Source organism: Pyxicephalus adspersus, chromosome 5 (assembly GCF_032062135.1).
Source record: "Pyxicephalus adspersus chromosome 5, UCB_Pads_2.0, whole genome shotgun sequence".
NCBI classification, from domain to species: Eukaryota; Metazoa; Chordata; class Amphibia; order Anura; family Pyxicephalidae; genus Pyxicephalus; species Pyxicephalus adspersus.
In genome coordinates this window covers 137,118,982-137,140,782 of record NC_092862.1, presented here as the reverse complement: position 1 = coordinate 137,140,782, position 21,801 = coordinate 137,118,982, and the positions used below count along the sequence as shown (strand labels likewise).

The following is a 21,801-nucleotide window of genomic DNA, read 5'->3' as shown; positions in this document are numbered from 1 at the left end:
GTTTTTTCAGTTGCTGAATAGCGCGACGGCGTACGATTTCGGATCGCGAATACGAATGCCCGAGCGATCATCCGATTCTGCTTGATGAATCAGGGGCATTGTGTTATGATCCCCCTTCTGGCAGGAAAAGCAGTATCAACTGGGGCACAGAATCTAAGCAGGACCTGGTCTTTACCAGAGCACCCTGCAAAGGGTGATGGTAATCCTAGTGACTACCAGGTGCTGTTACGTGTCTTCAGGTCCCCACTAAAAGATGGATTAGCAGAGGTAGGCTTCTGAGAGGAGACAGCCAGAAAGTCAGAAGCGGTCACAAAGTGTTTCACAGGCAGGGTGGCACTGTTAACCAGGCAGGCTGCAGTCAGGATGGAGTCAGTGACCAGGCAGGGGGCCCTTGACCACCATGTGGCTTACAATTATTGCAGTAGGCAGCGGTCATGGTACTGCAGGGCAGGACAGTGGTTCCTTTGTGTAATCAGCTCTGTTGGTAGAGACGTGCACAGGGCACAGAGTTTAGGCAGCTGCCCGGCCTTCACCAGAGCCTCTGAGGTGAGGATGGTGCACTGCAGGCAACTGCCAGGTTGCGGCCTCTGTTCACGCGGAGGTAGGTGACTGCTGACAGACAGAAACAAGGCGTGGTACCAGGGTGAGAAGCAGATAGTCAGGCAAGCCAGAGGTCAGGGCAGGAGTAGGGATCAGGAGTAGTCAGGGTCAAGCCGAGGTCCGTACACAAAGAATCAGGAGCAAGAGAATAAACAAACAGGCACCCGGAAGCAGAGCCAAAGAACTCCTTCTTCAGGCAATTTCCTGTTGCCCTTCATTTCCTTTTAAGGGCACAGCCTGTAATGAGTGGAGCCATGTGACCTGCTGCATCCTGTCCTACCACCAGAGGGGGTCCAGGAGACTAGGAGTTAGTGGTGTTCACATCTCCACCAGCAGGGGAGCGCATCTGTGAAACACTCTAGTCCTCTGAGGTAGTGGAGAAGCTGAATGGGAGTCACATGACCTGGACCAGGAAGTGAGCAGCAGAGGTGATGCCTTAGTAGAGCTGGTGCTAGTGGCAGGGGAGTGTAAGATGGGTGACACTGAATGAGGCATAGATCGCCTGGACCCGCAGGGATCTGTGACAGCAGCACCATAAGCCAGAGAAAAGAAAGCAGATGGAACACATTGAAGTAATTCAGTTTATTTGCCTGTTGCATATTACAGGACAATATATTTTGGGGATCCCAGGGTTCTCTGAAAAAAAAATCAACCAAAAATGTGTTCAGGAACCTAGGGATACCTACAAAATAGAGCGCATTCAGATTTCAAGATCCAGCTCACAGGTCCAAGCAAATACAAAAAACTAGTTCAGTCAGTCAGCTAGTAATGCATTCTAGCTAATGTAACTTGGCTAATATCTGAAATCTCACTGTAGGTTCTCTGTAACTTACTCTATAACAATGTTACAGTAGGGGGGTAAATGAGTACATGCTGTACAATGAGCCTATCCTTTTTTTTATATCTTCAGGCTTTCTGTAAATGATACCAACCAGTTTCCAGCATAACAAGTAGCTGTGTTCCAGGATCCTATGATCAAAAAATAAGAGGTAAAAAACGAAAGTTTGTTCATTTGTTGCCTGTTGTCCTTGAGTTCTCTGACAGGCACTTACTTGCTAAATCAATGAATCAGTATCTTGGCTCTATTATGTTCATGTCCTAACATTAGTATTTCCTATCTTATCTTTCTAAAACCTACCTTATTTATACCAGTAAATAGGCCATTCAGACCTGTGATAACTGCATATAGTAAAGTGTAGTCTTCCAATCCCACCTACCTTTGTGTTATGAGGTGGTACAAAAGTAAATAAAAGCTGCAAAGCAAGTTGAAAATGGAAGATGAATGTAAAAAGGTGTATCAAAATAAACCATAACATTTAGGATCAACCACCTCCCCACCAATCAGAAAATACTGCCTGGCCTAAGCCTGTGGGGGCAGTGTTATGATCTGGGGTTGCTTCAGGTTCAGCAACATTATGTGCCCACAAAATAGGTCAGCTGACTACCTGAGTATATAGAATGACTAGTTTTTTTCCATCAATGATTAGGTTTTTCCATCAATTCAATCAAATTGTTTGCTTCCTTGATAGTATGGACATATTCCAGAATGACAATGCTACAATTCATTGATGCCAAATTGTAAAAGAGTGGTTCAGGGGGTATGATATATTATTTTACACATGGATAGCCACAGAGTCCAGACCTTGACCTAACTGAGAATCTTTAAGATGTGCTGGAGAAGACTTTATGCTGTGGTCTGATTCTCCCACCATTAATACAAAATTTTAGTGAAAAGGTTTTGCAACTCTAGGAGGAAATAAAATGTGATATCAAGCATGAGTTTATCAAAATGATACGAATGAATGCATGTCATAATCAAATCTAAAAGCAGTCCAAATATTAGAAATCTACCCTACCATGAAAAGGACTAGTTAGTTGTGGTTGTCACACAACTCCACCCTAGAACAGGCTATCCATTTGCATTACCATTGAATAAATCCTGGTCCTTAACAGTTGAAAGTCAGATAAAACAAGCCCTCAAACAAGCAGAAGTTCTGCCTATGTATACACACACACACAACAATTAGCACTTTGGAAATCATTTGCCATGTATACAAGTCCAGATGCAATTAAAATGTTTTATTTACCCTTGGATAAGGTGGGGAGAAGTCATAAATCATGTCAGTTTTTATTGACCTATGGAAATTTTTAGTAGATTCTTTCAAACCCTGTCAGGATAGAATGGATAGTAACGAAAGAAACATTTTCTGCACCTTCATGTTCCAAAAACAACTTCTAAGCTCTTTCTTGCCTACAATATCACAGGGACAAAAAATAAGGGTAACAGACAAAAAAAAAAAAAAAAAAGGTAGATGTAAGGCCCTGGTCCAGCAACAGTACTCGTCAGACACCAGTCTCCTACACTAATGACAAGTCTTCCCTTATAGCAAGCCCCCTTTCAGTCTCTGGAGACTATTTGCACCATCCCAGTACATGGTTGCCCCCAGGACTGTGGGCAAGAGATGGTGCTTGGAAAAGGCCTGACAAAGGACTTGAAATTCACAGATAATGCAGTACCAAGATTCCAGCAGAGACATGTTCGGAATACAAAGCCAGGTCATTCATAGATAATCCGTTCACCAGAAAAGGTTTTCAAAAAGCAGACAAAAGCAAAGTCGGGGTCACAGCTAAAAAGCTAAAAAGTCAGTCCAGGCAGCATACACTCACATGGTTAGAAAGAGGCAAAGTCAGCAACAGTAAATCTAGCAAATACCTACATCAGCAGCAAGTAGGCCTAGCTTAATCCAACAACAGGCACTAGTGGATAGTAGCAGAGAGACTATAAAGTTCCACAGCCAATGGATTAAGCACAGCACAGCACAGGATTAAGTCAGAGACTAATCTGCTAAAATCCTATTAGCTGTTCACAGCCTCTGAGTATGTGTTGGTGTCGAGATAGTACATCTCAGGCTGCATGGCTCAAGGGAAGCAGGAGATGCTCCTATTTCCTTATTCTCCTTGCTGCTGCTAGTGCAAGTGACATAGCTGGGCAGAAAAAGCTGTATGGAATACTCTACACATAGCACAGAATCACTGGCCCGAAAAATGTCTCCTAACAGTAGAAATTTTGAATATTTCGCACTTTAGCAACACATTTTGACTGGAATTTAAAACTAATAATAAATAATCATTTCTATTCATGAATAATAAATGTTACTTTAGTCAATGTCTAATTTCAGGTCTAATCTTTATTCAAACAATTTAAAGCATACCTAAACTCAGAAATTTCACTTTACATAATAGGGTAGATAACTCTTTTATGTAAGGTAAAATATTCTGTTTTTTTTTAAAAAAAAAAAACCAAAAAAAAACAAAGGTGCAGCACCACCCCCTAATTCTCTATCACCTAGGCGATACAGAATGAATGGGAGCACAAAGCCTCCCTGAATACCTACGTCACGCATCCTGAGAGGCTCTTGGGTGCTCCTTCTGTGCATGCCCAAGCTAGAACTAGCCTTTTGTGAAAAGGGAAAAAAAGTTTGTTTCCAACCTACGTCACCTGATCTCGTGTCAGGGTCGGGTAATGTAGGTAGAAAAACCTGAAAGAAGAGGCAAAAATGGCAGCGCCAGCTCGGTGACAGATACCGGGACGACACAGGGTCCAATGGAAGACACCTCCAGACCAATTTCTTGCGCTGCAAGATTCAAGGTAAGTTGTTTTTTTTTTGTTTTTTTTTTTGTTTTGGGCACTTTTCAGTTTTACTTCTTCTTTAAGTTGATAAAAGTAAACAGAGCTACAGTTAGGTGTTATTCAAACTTAGATGTTGTCCACAATAATACATTTAGATTTTTTGTGATGTGATTAGTCAGTTGTACAGATGAAAGTACAATTGGGTTTCCAGATATTTATTAAACAGTAGATAGTCTACAATAAAGTTTAAATGCATTGAAAGAAAATATCCCCTGCTATGAAATCATTTCTGACAAAAAAATTTCGATTTTCAGGGATTAAACAGAGTTCAACATGGACATTCCCATAAAGATGCCTCTAAACTTTGAAGAATGGACAAAGGATCATGTAAAACTTTGGGTCACCAAACAACTTAAACTGGATTCATCTGTTGGAGACATTATTTACAATCAAGAAGTAACCGGGGAGATCCTAAAGATACTGACTAAACAAGACTTGGTGGAGATGGGAATCAAGCATGGCCCAGCTACATTAATAGCTCATCACTTGAAAAAACTCAATCAAAGTTGCAAAGAGGGCCAGCAGAGTAATACAAAAGTGAATGAAAAAGGCACTGATGCAAAACAAAAAAAGACAAAATCTAAACAGGACACAAGTGACTCACCCAAAGAAACAAAACCTAGCAGAGAAAACAAAGAACCAGAGAATGCGTCCAAGGAACCAGAAGAACCAAAGTCAACCTCTGCTGAATATTCTAACAGTCATTCAAAAACAACACCGTGCACTTTTGACTGCAGTCATGTAAATAAATGTTATATTCAGCATCATTATCTTCCACCAGAATCAGGCACATCTAATTACATTGACCCAGTACATGAGTACAAGGAGTTTACTAAAACAGAAAATGCTACAACAGAGGATAAAAAAATGAAGTTCTGTAATGAAGTCTTTAGGTTTGCCGCTGCATGCATGAACGCCCGCACAAATGGCACTATCCATTTTGGAGTACGGGACAAGCCACATGGAGCAATTATTGGTGTTTACATTGAGAACAGTGAAACATATGTCAATTATATAGATCAAATGATAAACAAATACTTTGAGGAAAAGCAACTGGACCTGGCAAAACAATGCATTCGTCCACCTCGATTTGTCCAAGTACTGTGTCAGGACAACACAAAGTCTGATTTGTTTGTTATAGAAGTAGATGTAGTTCCTGCATATAAATTTTGTCACTCCCAAGTATTCCACACATACGAGTATGTTTTCAAAGACAAAACATGGAAAAAGGGTAAAGAAAAATGTTGTTTTCTACGAGATGGAGCAAGTTCTAAAGATATTCTTGCAAACGTACAACACGATATGGCTGGATTAAAGTCATTTTACACTCAAACAAAAGACAGGGATGATGCCCGAAAAGCAGCTGAAGACAATCAGAGAAAAAATCTACAGAAAGACCAAGAACCTGGCTTCAAGCTTGTAAGTTTACTAACTGGAAACAGAGACACCCTGGACAACTCATACTATAAATGGTATATTCTAGTTGTAAACAAATGTCGTGAAAGCCATACAAAAACCTTAGACTTTATGCATGAAGTGCCTTGGTTTGCAGTTTTAGATTTTGATCCTGAGTCAGTTACTAATGGTTTATGTAAAGCTTTCCAGGAGAAACGGAAACCTAGTTTGCATGTTCCAAGCCAATATCAAAATATGGACAATGTCACAAATGAAAAGCTTGAAGAGCTTAAACTGTATCAAAAAACTGCTTGGATCTTCTGTAATGGGAGACTGGATCTTGAAAGCCAAGACTACAAACCCTTAAATTACAAGCAATGGCAAAAAGAAAAAGCAGCAGATGTAAGACGATTGGTATCCTTTCTTTGCAGAAAAGATGTTATGGAAAGAGGGAAATTCATTGTTGTGTTTCTTTTGCTTTCAGTTGTTGAAGACCCAGTTGACCCCATGAATGAAGTTTTCAGTGCCTTTTACCAAGAGCTTAGTGGTATGACAGACATCCTTTGCATTTGTGAAAGTGAAGAAACTTTTCAAAGCTGGAAAGGATTGCAAACTAGATTAGAAAGTGAAGAGGTAATGGAGGAAAGGTGTGTCTACCACTTGGACATTGAAAATGTAAATGGGACAATTTTGAAACTGAAGTCCAATACCCGCTCGTCAAGCAGATTCTTGCCATCACATGGTGGATCTTCTACCATTCTACACAGGAAAGATGAGGATTTGATGGCTTCCTTAAATATTCTTTGTGCCAATGAGTGTCATGACACAGACATGGAGAGTAACGAGTCGAAATTTAAAGATTTTATAAAGACACAAGAAGAACATTTTTACAAAGGTGGCAATGCAACATGGTGGAACTTCTATTTTTCAATGAAAAAATACACAGGACCATTCATTGAAAGAGATATCCATAAAAAGCTAAAGGAGCAGATTGAATTCTGGTCCAAATGTGACAAGCAAATAAGTGTAAAAATTATTACTCTTTTTCACCACCCTGGTTGCGGAGGTACCACCACAGCAATGCATGTCCTCTGGGATTTAAGAGAAACATTTCGCTGTGCAACCTTACAAAGAAAAACAGATAGTTTTACAGACATTGCAGAGGAAGTTATTAATTTAGCTGTCTCTGGTTCACCCAATCGCACAGATTATTACCCAGTCTTGCTTCTTGTGGATGATTATGAAGAAGAAGAAAACACTTTCCTTTTACAGAATTCTATCCAGTCTGTAATTTCGAAACGATACATGAAATTTGAGAAGCCAGTTGTGATCATTTTAAATTGCATGAGATCGCAGAACCCAGAGCAAAGCTCAAAATCTAATTGTACAAACAGTGTCCCATTAACCTATAAGTTATCTGAACAAGAGCAAAGAGCCTTTGAAACAAAGTTGAAAGAGATTGAGGAAAATTATGAAAAACCAGATGATTTCTATTCATTTATGATCATGAAAAGCAATTTTGACAAAAGGTATATTGAAAATGTGGTAAGAAATATACTAAAAGGATTAAGCGCTACAAGCAAGCAAGCCCAATTTATTTCCATTCTAGCCCTTTTAAACAAATATGTTAAGGATTCTACAATTTCTGCATCAATGTGTGAGGAATTCCTTGGCATAACAGCAAAAAAAACCTATTGGGGTTATGAGAGCATTGAAGACACCATGGGAACTTATTTTGCCATAATACTTCGCACAGAGGTGCAAGAATATGGGCGATATCAAGGTCTAAGAATAAGCCATCCATTGATTGCAAAACAATGCATCGAAGAATTAATGAACACATACAACATTCAACAAAGTAGTGTCATGCTTAGATTGCTGGACAATAATGTTTTCCATAGCACTGGAATTGGCAGAGAGATTCTATGTCAAAACATGCAGAGCATGCTGGTAACTCGGCATCGAAAGGAGCATGGTGATGAAACCGATACCTTGTTTTCTCCATTAATTGAAGAAATACAAAAACACGAAGGAAATTTATATGTGACAATGGTTCTAAATGAAGGAACAAAGAGATTCAACCAAAACCCTTATATTTGTCAAGCATTGGCAAGACACTTTTACATCCGAGAGAAAAAATTTCCAGAGGCATTATATTGGGCAAAGGAGGCAAAGCGAATTGCACCAATGAATTCCTTTGTTCTAGATACACTTGGTCAGATTTATAAAACCCAAATGAAATCTATGATGGACACGTTTAGCAAAGATAATCCTGTCTCTGCTGAAGAACTAAAAATACTTTTGGAAACAGCTGAAAATGCATCACTTGCTTTCAGAGAATGCCAGGAACAGACAGAAAAAACTGAGAGAGAAAGAGCAGAAGATGAACTGACGAAGGCTAGGCGCTATCGGGTGTACAATACAGCAGGGTACCTTGGTCATATTGAAGTCTGCCTTTACACAATAAAAATACTTCTACAGATACCATGGTTCAGTTCAAAAGACATTTTGTCAAGAAAACACCTAATGCAATACTTGTCTGGCAAATGGGACATTTCTGTTGACAATGCCAGTGAAGATTACCAAAAGTTTCTTAATGTTCTCAATGAGTTCAGATCCTTTTTGATTAAGCTGAACACTTATCTAAAGGATGCTTTTGATTTCTTTCAAGACTATTTTGTGTATTTGAAACAACGAAACATCCTAAAGGAAAGTACAGATTTTAAAACAAGGGAAAAAGTTTCAGAGTATTATATAAACTATAGACGCAATTTTTGCAACCTTGATCTTATGAAGATCACAGATGAAAAGGAAACACAAGGCGGAGGGGTTTTAAAACGAATTGAGGATTATAGGCTTGGTCTTCAGTCATGCAGGGCAGACAGGTTCTCAGGTATTCTTGAATATCTTACAGATCCTATAAAGGAGGATAAAAACATGGAGGCCATTGTCAAAGCCTACAAATATTTACTCCAAAACCGTACAGACAAATTTATTATGAGAGACAAGCAAAATTTTATCTTGGCAAATATTGTGCTTCATTGTATTTCTCCGAAATCAAAACAGATTGCACCTTTTGAAACACTGAAAAAGTATCTCAGGGAGGTTCTGCAGCATTCTGGTCTTGATTTCAAATTTCCAGAACCTTACTTCTTAGCCTCACTCCTGTTCTGGCCTCACAACATTCACCAGTTGGATTCTGACTCCAAACACATAGCTGAATACATTATTGCTATGAAGAAAACTTTCAGAGGTCAGTATCGGCACATGTGCCATGCCAAACAGCCCATAGCACATTTCTATCTTGGCAAGCACACTGGCTTAGCAAGACTTGTTCACAAAGACAAAATTGATAAAAAGTTTCCTGTTCCAACATCTGATCTAAATTCCTTGTGGCAGAGTGGAGACATTTGGAAAGAAAAAGAAACAAAAGATCTGTTACAACTTGTAAATGGAAGAGCTGAAGATAACATGATCTATGTGGAGTGTAAAGGCGGAATAAAGATTCCAGTGAGACCAGTTTATCTTGGACAGTTGAGAAGTGGCAAAAGCATTGAGCGGGTGTCCTTTTACCTTGGATTCTCTATGGATGGCCTTAATGCTTACAACGTAGAAAGCATTTAAACAACTGAAAAGAATGCAGTTTGTAACTGCCTACTATCACTACTATCCACAACCAAACATTTCCTTAAATTAGGCATAGAATAACAAGTGTATTTCAACTATTTACCAAAGGAGTATTTACCAAATTTTGAATACGCTTTAAAACTGATTCATTTTCAATTTGTAAATAGTGGTAAAAATGCTTGATATCTGACAAAACTAAAACTTGTGGTATGTATGTATACACATTTGAAAATAATGTGTTCTCCAATTCCATAATGAGAATGAAGCATTTCTGCTTTGTTTATTTTTGTGTGTCACCTTTTAATGGATGGCCAGCAACAGGCAAAAATTGGTCTGGTTTTCCAGTAGTTTATAAATCTTGCTACTGGTATAATGCAAACAGTGGCAAGTGGCAAGACACACAAATTGCATACTTGAGGTTAGCTAAAACAATATAAGAAAAGCTGTTTTCCACACCTAATACTGAATGCAGATATAAATATACAGAAGAATGCGTTTACCCCCCTGGCGTTCTAAGTCAGTCCGTATTTTCACACAAAAAGTGTTACATTTTCTTGCGATGGAAATTTATTTTACATTGTAGGCCTATAATTCTTAGGCATACCTCACTGATATATATCCAATATTTAATAATAAACTTTAAATAAAAAAAAATTGAATCCATTACAAAATTATTTGAATTTCCCACCAGACTGACGCATGCACCTATGTCACCCGGAAACCCCAGAGAACGTCTCTGAAGAAGACGTGTCCTAAGGACTTGCAGGGCTGAGCAGGACACCGAAGAAACAAGGTAAGTGTTTTTTTTTTATGTTTTTGGCGAACCCAAGTGTGACTTGGGATTACCGCTTTTAGCATGTAAAATCCACCCCGAGTCACACTCGGGAATACCGCTAGGCGAGTTAATGAATGCATCCTTAGATGTACATTTTCAAAGCAAGTACATGAAATTAGTAAGACACCGGCTACCCTGTACAACATAACTCACATTTGGCATTGAAAAAAAAGAGCAAAATAGCACAAGGAGATAAGATCTCGAAGTATTTCTTAGCAGTAGCAAAAAAAACAACTCTCCTGCACTGCTGCCATCTAATCTTAGAACTAGGTGAACAAAAAATCTTTTAGCAGGTATTACGGCTCTATTTTATGCATTTTATTGAGTTCAGCTTTAAATTCTGTGTGGTTTACAGAAACACAAAGGCCCTGATTTATAAAAAGTCCCCCAAGGCTGAGGAGGATACACTTTCATCAGTGAACCTGGGTGATCCAGCAACCCTGGAATGGATCTGATCCAGAATTGAAAACATTTGCTAACAACTAGCTAATGACTTTTAAGAAATCCCGTTTAGGTTTGATGGATCATCCAGATCCACAAATGAAAATGTATCCTCCCTAGCCTTGGAGAACTTTAATAAATCAGGATCAAATAATCACCTTATCTAATTGGGTGCCCTTTTAAAATATTACCTTTCAGCTACATACTGTACATCCATACTATGTGATTGATTTGTAGTGGCCTAACCAAAACAGGTGTGTCTATAAAAAATTGTAATATGCCAAACCAACTTTACAAACAAAATACAAATCAATTGAAACTGAAAAGAATATTAAGCCCAATAGCCCAACATCTGGCTTTTACATTTTCAAAATATATATTAAGTAACCATAAATACACAGAAAAGATGTACAGGAAACCTAAACTGCTGATAAAACATGAATATATAGGCAAAATCATGAGCTACTAAAAAAAAAGGAAGTGATGGGGGGCCAAAAAGGTGAACTACATACTCATTTTATGTACTTAAACTATATATGTAGCTGTATGTTTGTAGCTTTAATACAATTAACATAATTTTAACTAATTAAAGTCAAGGGTATCAACAGAGTTGGGGTTTGCCAGTATGGCTTCTACAGAAATGAATATATTCAAGTTCCATAAGGAGAATTAAGCATTTCTGCTATGATACAACTATTTTACTGTGAATATCAGCTATTTTACAGAAAAGAAAGACAAACAAAGCTTTTTAAAGCCCACGCCCGTTAAAGCTGAGAAATCTATATACCGGTAGGTGTCCATGTCACATAGAAAATGCCATCAGCACTTTAAGAAGGACCCCGGCAAAACAACAACTACAGTCTTAGCTGGGTTTTAGATACATTTTTGTTGTATCATGGCATGGTGGGATGGATATATGGGGGGTTTGTAAATTGCTTGGAGACTAGGGGAATATTCAGCATTCAAAACATTGAGATTGTATTGAAACTCTGGAATGCTTCTGAGTTTCTTGTCACACAGCATTACAGTAAACTGCTTTTACTTCAGAGCCCCAAAGGACAGCAGGACTATCAAGCTTTCATGTTGGTTCTGTGGCTCTGTCCAGAGGTGATAAAATGTATGAAACTTTCATGGTTGTTCTTTGGTTCATCAACTCTTCACCCTGTTCTGAGATGTGAAGACATTAATCATTCATTATGGTTCATTCACACTTCTCCCTCTTCTGTTTAGAGGCTGTAACATCTGTATCTGTATCAACCACCTTTCATATTGGTTCTGTAGTCCATTCACACTTCAGCCTGTTTTGTCAACACACAGTTCCCAACCTTTGCTCTCACTGCCTTGGGTTCTTCAATCAGAATAAAACTGGAGTAGCTGTTCACTTAGTAAAGTGATTTATCAATATACAACAAATAGCTCACTTTTTTAGTTACCTCATTTGACTTCAGCCATTCAATCATGTGCAAGCAATAATGGTGTTTTATTACATTTCTTTGTACATGATTAGATAAAAGAATGTTAGCACATTTTCTCCCCGTTTGTCTGCACAGCATACTCTCACATGAAAATGGTATTCTAAAAAAATGTTTTATGCGTGGGATACAGTATGGCAAATTACAGACTTGACAAAATCCATATGTAGTGTCAACTGACCCATACTCAGAAGAGAAACAAATGTAGTTTATTATAGCTTGCCATTGCAAAGGATGATTTTCTGGGTATTTCCTATATGGTAAAAAGTCATTTCTCACTAAAGCCTACATAAATAGCAGCAACTCCTATGGATGATGTGAAAGGGTGGCCCAGGGTTTGGCTGGAAAAGTCCTGCATAGTGTTTATATAGTACCCAGGTTGAGCTCCAAGAAAAGTAACTGTCAAGCAGGCAGATGGGTTGTATGAAAAGCTGTTGTTTAGGATCCTGGAGCCAGCAAAAAAAGAGTTGGGAGGAATTATTGGCTACAAGGTCCATGTCCGGGTCTTCACCTGGATCTAGAAAGCACAGGTTCTCTAGAGAATATGGAGCAGACTGCTAGAAGCTCACTGACTTCCCAAAGCTTAAAGGGAAAAGAGCTCTGGAGAGTAAGTTGCCACGTTTTGTTTATGCAAAAAGACTTTTTGTAAAAAAGGGAACTACCAAAGAGGAAGTTAGTTGACCAGCTGCTCTTTGACTTTTGTTTTTTTTTACTTTGTGTTAACTAGCAACCTTGTGCTAAAATAAAGAACACAGGCAGGAGCCTGAATTTTATTTTAAAAATTGAGTGTGTGTTTACTGGTTGAACTACTGCAAGCCTATAGCTACGAGCAATCCCCACAGCATGCTCACAATGGGTAGGACGTGGAGTGACAACCAGGGTCAGTACCAACTAACAGTGGGGGGTACAACGGGATGTAACCAACACAAATGATATTGTATTTTGAGCATACCTATTAAAAAGAATAGTTATTTGTTAAAATTTACATGCACATGGTATTTTTCCCTACACCCTCCAATAGTAAAACGGAAAGAGCAGAGAAATTAATACTCTATACCTAGGTTCTACTGCTTTAGCTGAGACATAGTACTTGTAAGCACCATTTGAATAAAGATCTAGTGTTTGATTGTTCAAAACTCAACAATTTACAGTGGTATACAGTGTAAAATATTAGTGGAATCCAAAGCTTTTATATTTATTAGAGACTCTCCCGGTGGGGGTTCCTGTTAAGGACCTTAAAAAATTACAGGCTGGTTTTCTAAAATTCATTTTGGCACATAAGATGCATAGACTTTCAAAGTCAGTAGTTTGTACACCAAGGGAGTTTGGGGGTCTGGGGGCTCCAGATTTGATTAAATATTATGTGGCGGCTCATTTATGCTCACTGCCTTCTTGGTTCACGTTAGCCTCCCCTACTATTTGTAGGGAATTGGAGGAATCTTGGATTGCCCCGATCCACCCTAATGTAATGCTATGGAGTTCCTCCCTTTTATTGGCAGATAAGGATATGCTCTCGCCAACGATGTTTACAAGGAATCTATGGCGGACTTATAATAATAAATATGGTCTCTCCTCTCTAGTTTCAGTACTGACATCCGTTATTCACAACCCACTGTTGCCCGATAGTCTCACCAGGGGGATGTGTCAGCCCTGGAGGGATAGGGGGCTACTCCATCTTAGGAATATCTTGCATCCTGTGGGGAAGGGGTTGCTCTCTTTCTCGGAATTTCAGGCTAAATTTGAACTCCCACAAACTTCCTTTTTTTGCGTACCTGCAGATTGGACACTATGCCTTCTCCCTCACTCAAACGCTCAGATTTATAGAAGTCACATTCTTTGAAAGAATATGTATGGACGGTCCCTATACTAAAGGTCTTATTTCCTAAATCTACCGCCTCCTTCACATATCCATACAAAGGACCTCTAGCAAGTTTGTATATGAGTACATGTAAATCTATCTTAGGCCGTACTTTGGACAGTGACGAGTGGTGGGATGTTTGGGAAGCAGCACATAAAAGTTCAATTTGTACACTGTACAAAGAAAATGTATACAAAATCAAATTTAGATGGTACCATACACCAGATGTTTTGCCAGATTGTTTCCCACTGTGGATTGTTTTTGATGGCGATCCGGGACCCAGAGGGGAACCCTGGAACATATTTCTTGTACTGTCCCAATATTCAGAGTGATTAAGACCGTGTTCTCAAGCTGCTTAAGCATGTGACCCAACAACACATCTTACTAGATCCGCTTAACCATTTACCAGTAAACTTGCTACCCATAACTTAGTGGCTCGCACCCTGATTTCAGCCAGGTGGAAATCCAAATTGCCTTCCTCCGTGGAGGATTTATATCCTTGTATCCAAGATGTTTGTGTGATGGAATATCTTACAGCTCTTCTTCAAAACAAAGTGGACAAATTTGAACTGATTTGGGAACCCTAGGACACTTATTACTCTTAATTACAGGTCTAGGGACCTGTTTTGAATACTTGAATCTGGAATATTCTACTACTATTGCCCCATCAACCCTCCTTTCCCTTCTCTCTATTCCCTATTGTTGTTACTGTAAAAAAAAAAATGTGTTATGTGTGTTCTGTGATTATTATATTTTTGTCTGTTTCCAGTAATACTGTATGGGAATCTGTTACTTATTCTGGACTCTTCATTATTTATATGTGGCATTTGCTACATTTGGACATGGACATACTTTGCTTGGACTGCTTTTGTTCATCTACATTTGCTACATGTTTTGTTTTATGTATATTGATCTCATACCTGTATATCCATGTTTCTTTTTGTTCATGCTTACAAAATCTCAAAAAAAAATTATAGTGGAATCCAAACAATGTAAGCATAAACTGCCTTCATAACTCAAACTATCCAAAGAACTGCAAATCTCATATGTGAAAACCACCAAGCAAGCAGACTTGACTGTAGCCAGACATGAACCCAACGCTGTGAACATGAAAATTGAGTACTTTTGAATTCTCTGCACAAATGGAGGAATAATGAATAGATGTACATCGTTCCCCAGCTACTCATTACAGTTTTTGCCCATGTTGGGTTTTCAAGGAGCAATATGAGAGCCTGATGAAGATGCAAAGGGAGGGAAAGTGCCTCTCATGGGGAACCTGTAAGTTATTTGGCCTTTGAGCCACGCCATCATTTCTACATTATAGTACAGACCTGGCTATAGAAGTTTGTCATGAGCCAACAGTCATGGACAGGTAAAGGAATACAATACAGTAATGGGAAAAAAGGAAACAATTTCAGCTTTAAGGTTTCATGTATCAAGCAGGTTCTAAAATAATTTAAATCCTACCTCAGGTGTGCAATAACACACAACAGATTCTACCATGTCATTATTTATTTACCAACAAATTTGCCCAAAAAATGAGGGGTGAAAAACTAAGTATACCCCATGATTCAATGGCTTGTAGAATCTTGAAGTTTGACTGGATCATTTGCAACACCTTGATTCTTTTCTTTTTTTAGCCATTCTTTTGCAGATTTGCTGGTGTGCTAAGATCATTATTCTGTTGAATGATCAAATTTTAGCAAAACTTTAGCTGTCACACAGATGGCCTCACATTTAAATCTGGAATACTTTTGTATACAGAGTAGCTGATATGGTTGACTCAATGACTGCAAAGTACCTGGGTAATGTGGTTGCAAAACAAGTACAAGCAATCGCCCCTTTACCACCATGCTTGATCTGCTTGGATATTCAAGCGGATGGGCTACTGCAATGGGAAACCACGCTGGTTGCCACTCCTGTTAGCTACGTACAGCCACCCGAGGCTACAATTCACACATTTCACCAATATTGGACAAGAGAAGATTTGAATAGTCTGATCTTATGAGTCTCAAATTTCGCAAAATTCGGATGGGGGGGTCAGAATTTGGCACCAACAACATGAAAACATACATCTGTCCTGCCTTGTATGAACACTTGCTGGTTGTTGTGTAACGGTCTGGATGATATTTTCTTGGCAAATTTTGGGGCTCTTACTACCACCTGCATATCATTTAAATGCCACAGCCTACCTTAGCTTTGCTGCTGACCATGTCCATCTCTATAACTATAACTTTAGCGTACCCATCTTCGAATGGATATTTTCAGCAAGATAAAACACCATGTCACAAAGCTCAAACTTTTTTCTTAAACATGGAAATGAGTTTAATGTTTTCCAATGCCCTCCATAGTCACTAGATCTCAATCCAATAGTGCGCCTTTGAGATGTGAAGGAAGGGAGGATTCACATCATAAATGTACAGCCAATAAATCTGCAGCAGTTGCATGATGCCATTATGTCAACATGGAAAAAAAGTCCAAAAGGAATGTTTCCAGGACCTTGTGGAATCTATGCCATGATTAATTGCACATATTCTGAAGGGAGAAATCGTCCAACCCCGTAGTAGTAGTAGTATTTGACTTTCTAATAAAATTCCACCAGATAACACTGAAGTATTTTTACTAATTGTGAAATCTAAGAAATTTTGGTTAAAGTGTTCCTAACCCTTAACCCTAAACTTTCCTTCTGATTAGTTTGATTAACCACTGAAAGCATTATATGTGTACAAAATTCCTGTGTAGTTTCAGCTCTTTATACATGAACCAATGCACTGCAGACATTGCCACTATGAGCTCTGTTTTTTCTGTGATAAATTTGTCATCAGTAATACGGCTTCCTAAAAGGTGAGAATAATTTTTTCACTTTAAACAAACTCCCAAGACTTTGTAATTGTAATTATGTTTAATGTAATTCTGCACATTCTTCCCACTAGCATTTCTTCTTTTTAGATATCTTTTTCTCTTAAATTTTTCAGTCAAAAACTAAGTATTTCTGCTTTTTGAAAAGAGGTGTCAGGAAATTTGTGCGTGCATACTCACAAATTATCTAGTGTTCCTACTACGAAGCACCATTGACATCATCTCTTGTAAAAAAAATGTATTAAAAATAGAAACATATTAAAAAAGAATAGAATAGAAAAAGAGAACATAACACACATTTTTTCCCATGGATTATACCAAATGTGTATTTTTTAAATGCTTTACACTTGTTCTTTACCAATAAGAGACCCCCTTGTATAGACATCCTAAAGCCATAGGACTGCTGCTGGGCATTTGCATATTCAATGTTATGTCTGCAACCTCAGGAGGTCCAATTCTAGACAATTGTGCAGACCTCAGTACAGACCCAATTCTAACAGACCTCAATACAGACCCTTAGACTAACAACCACCAGTGACAGGTCCATAGGGACAGTTCCCACTACAGACCCCCATAGACAGGCCTCAGTGCAGATCCCTGCAGTGCAGACCCCATGATAGGCTTTCCCCCAATGTAGAGCAGTTCAATACAGAGCCACAGATAACTTATCTGTATCACATGGAGCTGCTGCTGCTCTCTCCCTCCCCTGACATTTTTAGTTACTGAGTTTCTTTTATTTATATATTATTGTTTTAATATTACTTCTAATAATATAAAATATCATATAATATAGGTTTTTCCACTAGATGGCAGCAAAGCTTCATCAACAGGTGCAAAAGTCAATCTAGCAAAAAGATGAATGTCATACATTAAGGATATTGTAGATGGGAAAGGATAACATGCATACTATGTTGAAAACCTGGATGGGCAACAATAGATGTTTTTTGACAAAAAGAAAACATTTTTTTCAAAACATCCCCTATGTATTCTTAGAAAAGCTGCACAGACTGCAAGTCACCTTCATTTTGGAGTTGTCTTGGGCAATAACCTTTTGTCCACCACAAGGTGTCCTCAGTCTTCAAGGATAAATAATACGTAGCCTCACTCCTGAAAGACTGAGGACATACAGTGAGTGCAGGGTGTCATAATGTTCATATTTGAAGAAGGTGTCACTACCACACCATGTGCTTTATTGATGAAGAGGACAGCACATCACATCAGCACCAGTTTCTGGATCAGCAAAGACCTCTCAGCCAGAAATAAAGAGAAGAGGACCCTGCAGTATTAGGTTAAAGGAGTTTTGATTTTATCTTTAATGTGCATGCAAGGCCTAAATCTTCTGGAATTTTTGGCATTATGCCTTACTATATAGAGATTCATAAAGCAAAGTGATTTTATAAATCTAAAGTAAAGTTTCATAGCTGGAATACCAGCCAGCATTTCCTTTTGCAGGATGACAACTCTAAGCCACCAGTTTACAATTAGCAGCAGTGTTGTCAGCTCTGGATGAGGTTCAGGTTCACAGCGGTCCTGGCAAATTTATGTGCAGATTTGCATAGATTTATTTTTTAAACCATAATTTACTGCATGACTTTTAAATTAAAGCAAACATAGAAAGATCAATAAGTTTAACCCCCTCCCTATAAAAATGGGGGGGGGGGGGGCAAAGCAAAAATAAATTCAGTATATTGGAAGTTGCTATAGGGAAAGGATAAGAATAGAGTTAGAAAACTTTCATTACCGATTACTGACATTACTGACAGTCCCTCCCTATTGTGAGACTACCCCCACCTCCTAGATTGTAAACTCTTCTGGGCAGGGTCCTCTCCTCCTGTGTCACTGTCTGTATCTGTCTGTCATTGGCAACCCCTATTTAATGTACAGTGCTGCGTAATATGTTGGTGTTATATAAATCCTGTTTATTATTATTAATATTAATAATAACAATAATAATTTGCTAGCTCTTCAGCAAAAAAAAACACGCTTTGTGCTTCTTCATAGGGCCTTTAGGATTAAAGTGTTTTGTTTTGTTTTTTTTTTGTTTTTATTGGGAGGAGGTTTTGCTTCTGAGAAATATTTTGGGGATCACAGAGCTTTTTTTTCCTTTTCCTTTGCTCCACTATTGCAGCCAGCAGCCCAAATTCTATGTAAGTTCTTTTTAAAGTGCTATCAGAGCTTACACCTCCTACCCCCCTCATGTGACTATTTTCAGGCCTGGTTATTGGCTGTTCACACTAGCCCTGTATCATGGGAGGTGGTCACATGCCCCCCCCTTTATTGGGCAGCACAGTGGCTCAGTGGTTAGAACTCTGGCCTTTGGAGCATTAGGTCCCAGGTTCGAATCTCACCCAGGACACTATCTGCATGGAGTTTGCAGGACCTCCCTGGTCTGTGTGGGTTTCCTCAAGGTACTCCGGTTTTCTCCCACATTTCAAAAACATACTGTGAGGTTAGTTGGCTTCCCCCCTTCCAAAAAAAATAACCTTAGACTTTGTTAATGACATATGACTATGGTAGGGGCATTATATTATGAGCCCCTTTGAGGAATAGTTAGTGACATGACTATTGACTTTGTACAGCTCTGTGTAATATGATGGTGCTATATAAATACTGTGTAAAAATAATTGGTGAAAATAAATAGAATTGAGTGGAAGGGTTTGGTTTTTAAGAGTCTTTTCACCTTTCTACTGAATGAGCAAAGTGACAGGGTCTCTTTTTAAAAAAATGGTGAACGTGATGACAATTTTGTGTGTGACTCCCAGCGTTGATACATTCCTCAGCCCACACACTGGGTGTGACTGGCAATAGACCCACCGCCAAGTCAAGGAATGTTTTCCTTTTCTTATGTACTCTGTGTCTTCCTGTGCCCGTCTCTTTCTGGTTAACCATTGAAACCCTAATGATGGCTGATGGCTTGTGCTGATCCGACACGTCCGTGGGAGTGACGAGTGGAATGTGCTTAGTGGATGGTTCCCAATTACACAATCTTTTCCTAAATTTACTCCAAGTATCGTATTTACAGAACTTTTTAAAGCTCAACTCCAGATAGTGAAATATGTATCCTGCCAGAAGATTTGAGTTTCTGTCAATACAGTTTTAGTTTTTTTACAGCTCACCTGCCGAGGCAGAAGACCTGATTTTTCTGTGCAGCATTTAAGTACCATTTACGGGTCTTGTCCTTCCCCCTTCCATTGAATTAAGGGCGAAGCAGGAGATTGATAAGGTCTTTTCACTATTATTGTCTTTCCGCCTCCTATCAGCATGTTCCTTAATGGCACTGCAGCAAAAATGAATGGCTCTTGGTTCTGCTTCTCTCTCTTTACCAGCATAAGCTTTGCTGTACAAGGAACTACAAAAGAATGAATTTAGAACATATTTAACAAGTAATGAATTCATACACAGAAGCATTATTTTAGACTTAAATTTAAGCCATGCAAAATTGCAGAGCAGTATGACTTTTGGTTAAAAAAAACCCTTTCTGTAGTTTTTTTTTCTGTAAAGAGGGAGCTTACACGGGCCATGTTCATGACAAGCATCCACAGCTTGCTGAATGTGGCTGAAACGAACCATAAAAAACTGGTATTAAAAGCAGGACTATCAGAAATATTCCTTTTTTATCGAGGTCTGGCACAAAAGTACCCATTGCCCTCATCTCAAAGATGGCCCTGATGAAAGAAAAAATAGTTGAGCTTCCCGAGCAGTTCAATGTTTCCCAGACGCCATTATGAGCACACAGCCTGATTTTTACTTTTGCCTTAGGGTTGAACTTTAATGTAATAAAGGAAAGAATATTGAAATGTTTGCTCTGGCTCTGGTTCTTTCTAATTTTGCCCTCATTTCCAGTGTTTTATCTCTGGGGTGCCATGTAGGTTCAGCGCCAGCTGGGAAACAGAATGCTTGGAGAAAGCATTTAGGAGCCCCTCAACCCCAGGCCGAGCTCCGCGCCAAAAAAGTGTCTGCCGGCTTTCCAATAATAACAGTGGTGTAAAGGATTTCAAGATGCTAATTGCCGTTTTCCAGAACTCTTTATGAAAAATGGTTGGAATTACATAATGAGCTGTGCTAATGAGTCTACAGTGTGTCTGCATCGTAATACTCCTGGCTGACTAATGGCTGAGCCTAGATCTCTGAAGACATAAAGGATATTCACCAGCAGATAAGGAAAAGTCAAGGCATGTCAAAGTTTTACACATTTTGATGTAACTACTTTATAATATTAGGAACTTGTAATGCTTAAAGCAGAACTAACTCCCCTATCCCTGTTCAGTCCCTGTCCTCATTCTTCTTTTCTTCCTGGAGATGACCTTTGGCCATCTTGATGACATAACTCCTGCATGGGATGACATAACTCCCACACAACAACAGGAGATCATTTATTACCCGCATGTGCAAGCCAGGATTGCTGGGTTTGCATGAACAGCTCAGCAAAATTTGACAGCTGGACAGCGATCAGGCAGGTAGATCCTTTTTGCAATAACCACCTGCCTGAGTCGCCAATAGTTAAAGTGGGACTTTAGTTAGAAGGGAGTGATCCTACCAAAAACAGAGTTGTGTGCATTACAAGACTGGGTGTACAGAATTTCAAAACCATTGGTAGGTGAAACATTTGTTTTTCAAACATGTTTTAGCTCCAGTTTTGGATCCCTTGTAAAGCTTCACCAACCACTAAAATCTTCTGCATCTGATGCCTCCGGATTTATGCATCACTTTCTGTGCATGGTGGTTATGCCTGATTCTGTTTAGTGTTTCCTTGAAGAAATGTATTTAGTGGTATCAAAAACAAGTTTTCGAGGGAAAATCTGGGAACTTGACTGGCCAAAGTTTGGCTTGGTTGGGTTTAGTTCTTGAATCTAGCTAGTAATGGCTGTAGCGTGGTATTTGAGAGATCATCTGGAATCCACAGGAAAGGAAAAAAAAAGGAAATGAAACCAAAAAATGCAGTAATAAATTAATAAATAAATAAAAGTCCCAAAATATCTGCAATGCAATGTACAATATATTGTATGATACACAATATTTATAT

At 38.8% G+C, this 21,801-nt stretch overlaps 1 protein-coding gene across 8 annotated transcripts in view; it reads left to right on the top strand.

Annotated features, from left to right (window-relative positions):
• The window catches only part of LOC140331659 (sterile alpha motif domain-containing protein 9-like), a 69,506-nt gene that overhangs the window by 7,278 nt on the left and 40,427 nt on the right, over positions 1-21,801 (top strand). For 5 of the 8 annotated variants that reach the window (XR_011920958.1, XR_011920954.1, XR_011920957.1 and 2 more), the window contains 2 exons: positions 1,511-1,589; positions 4,546-10,106. Coding sequence is in view for 1 of the 8 variants with exons in the window: in XM_072412865.1 (XP_072268966.1) it covers positions 4,565-9,310 (4,746 nt within the window). In the remaining 7 variants the exon portion in view is untranslated. Of the gene's footprint in view, positions 1-1,510; positions 1,590-1,753; positions 4,250-4,545; positions 21,134-21,801 lie in introns of those variants that run through there. The other 3 variants (XM_072412865.1, XR_011920960.1, XR_011920959.1) reach the window with 3 other exon arrangements.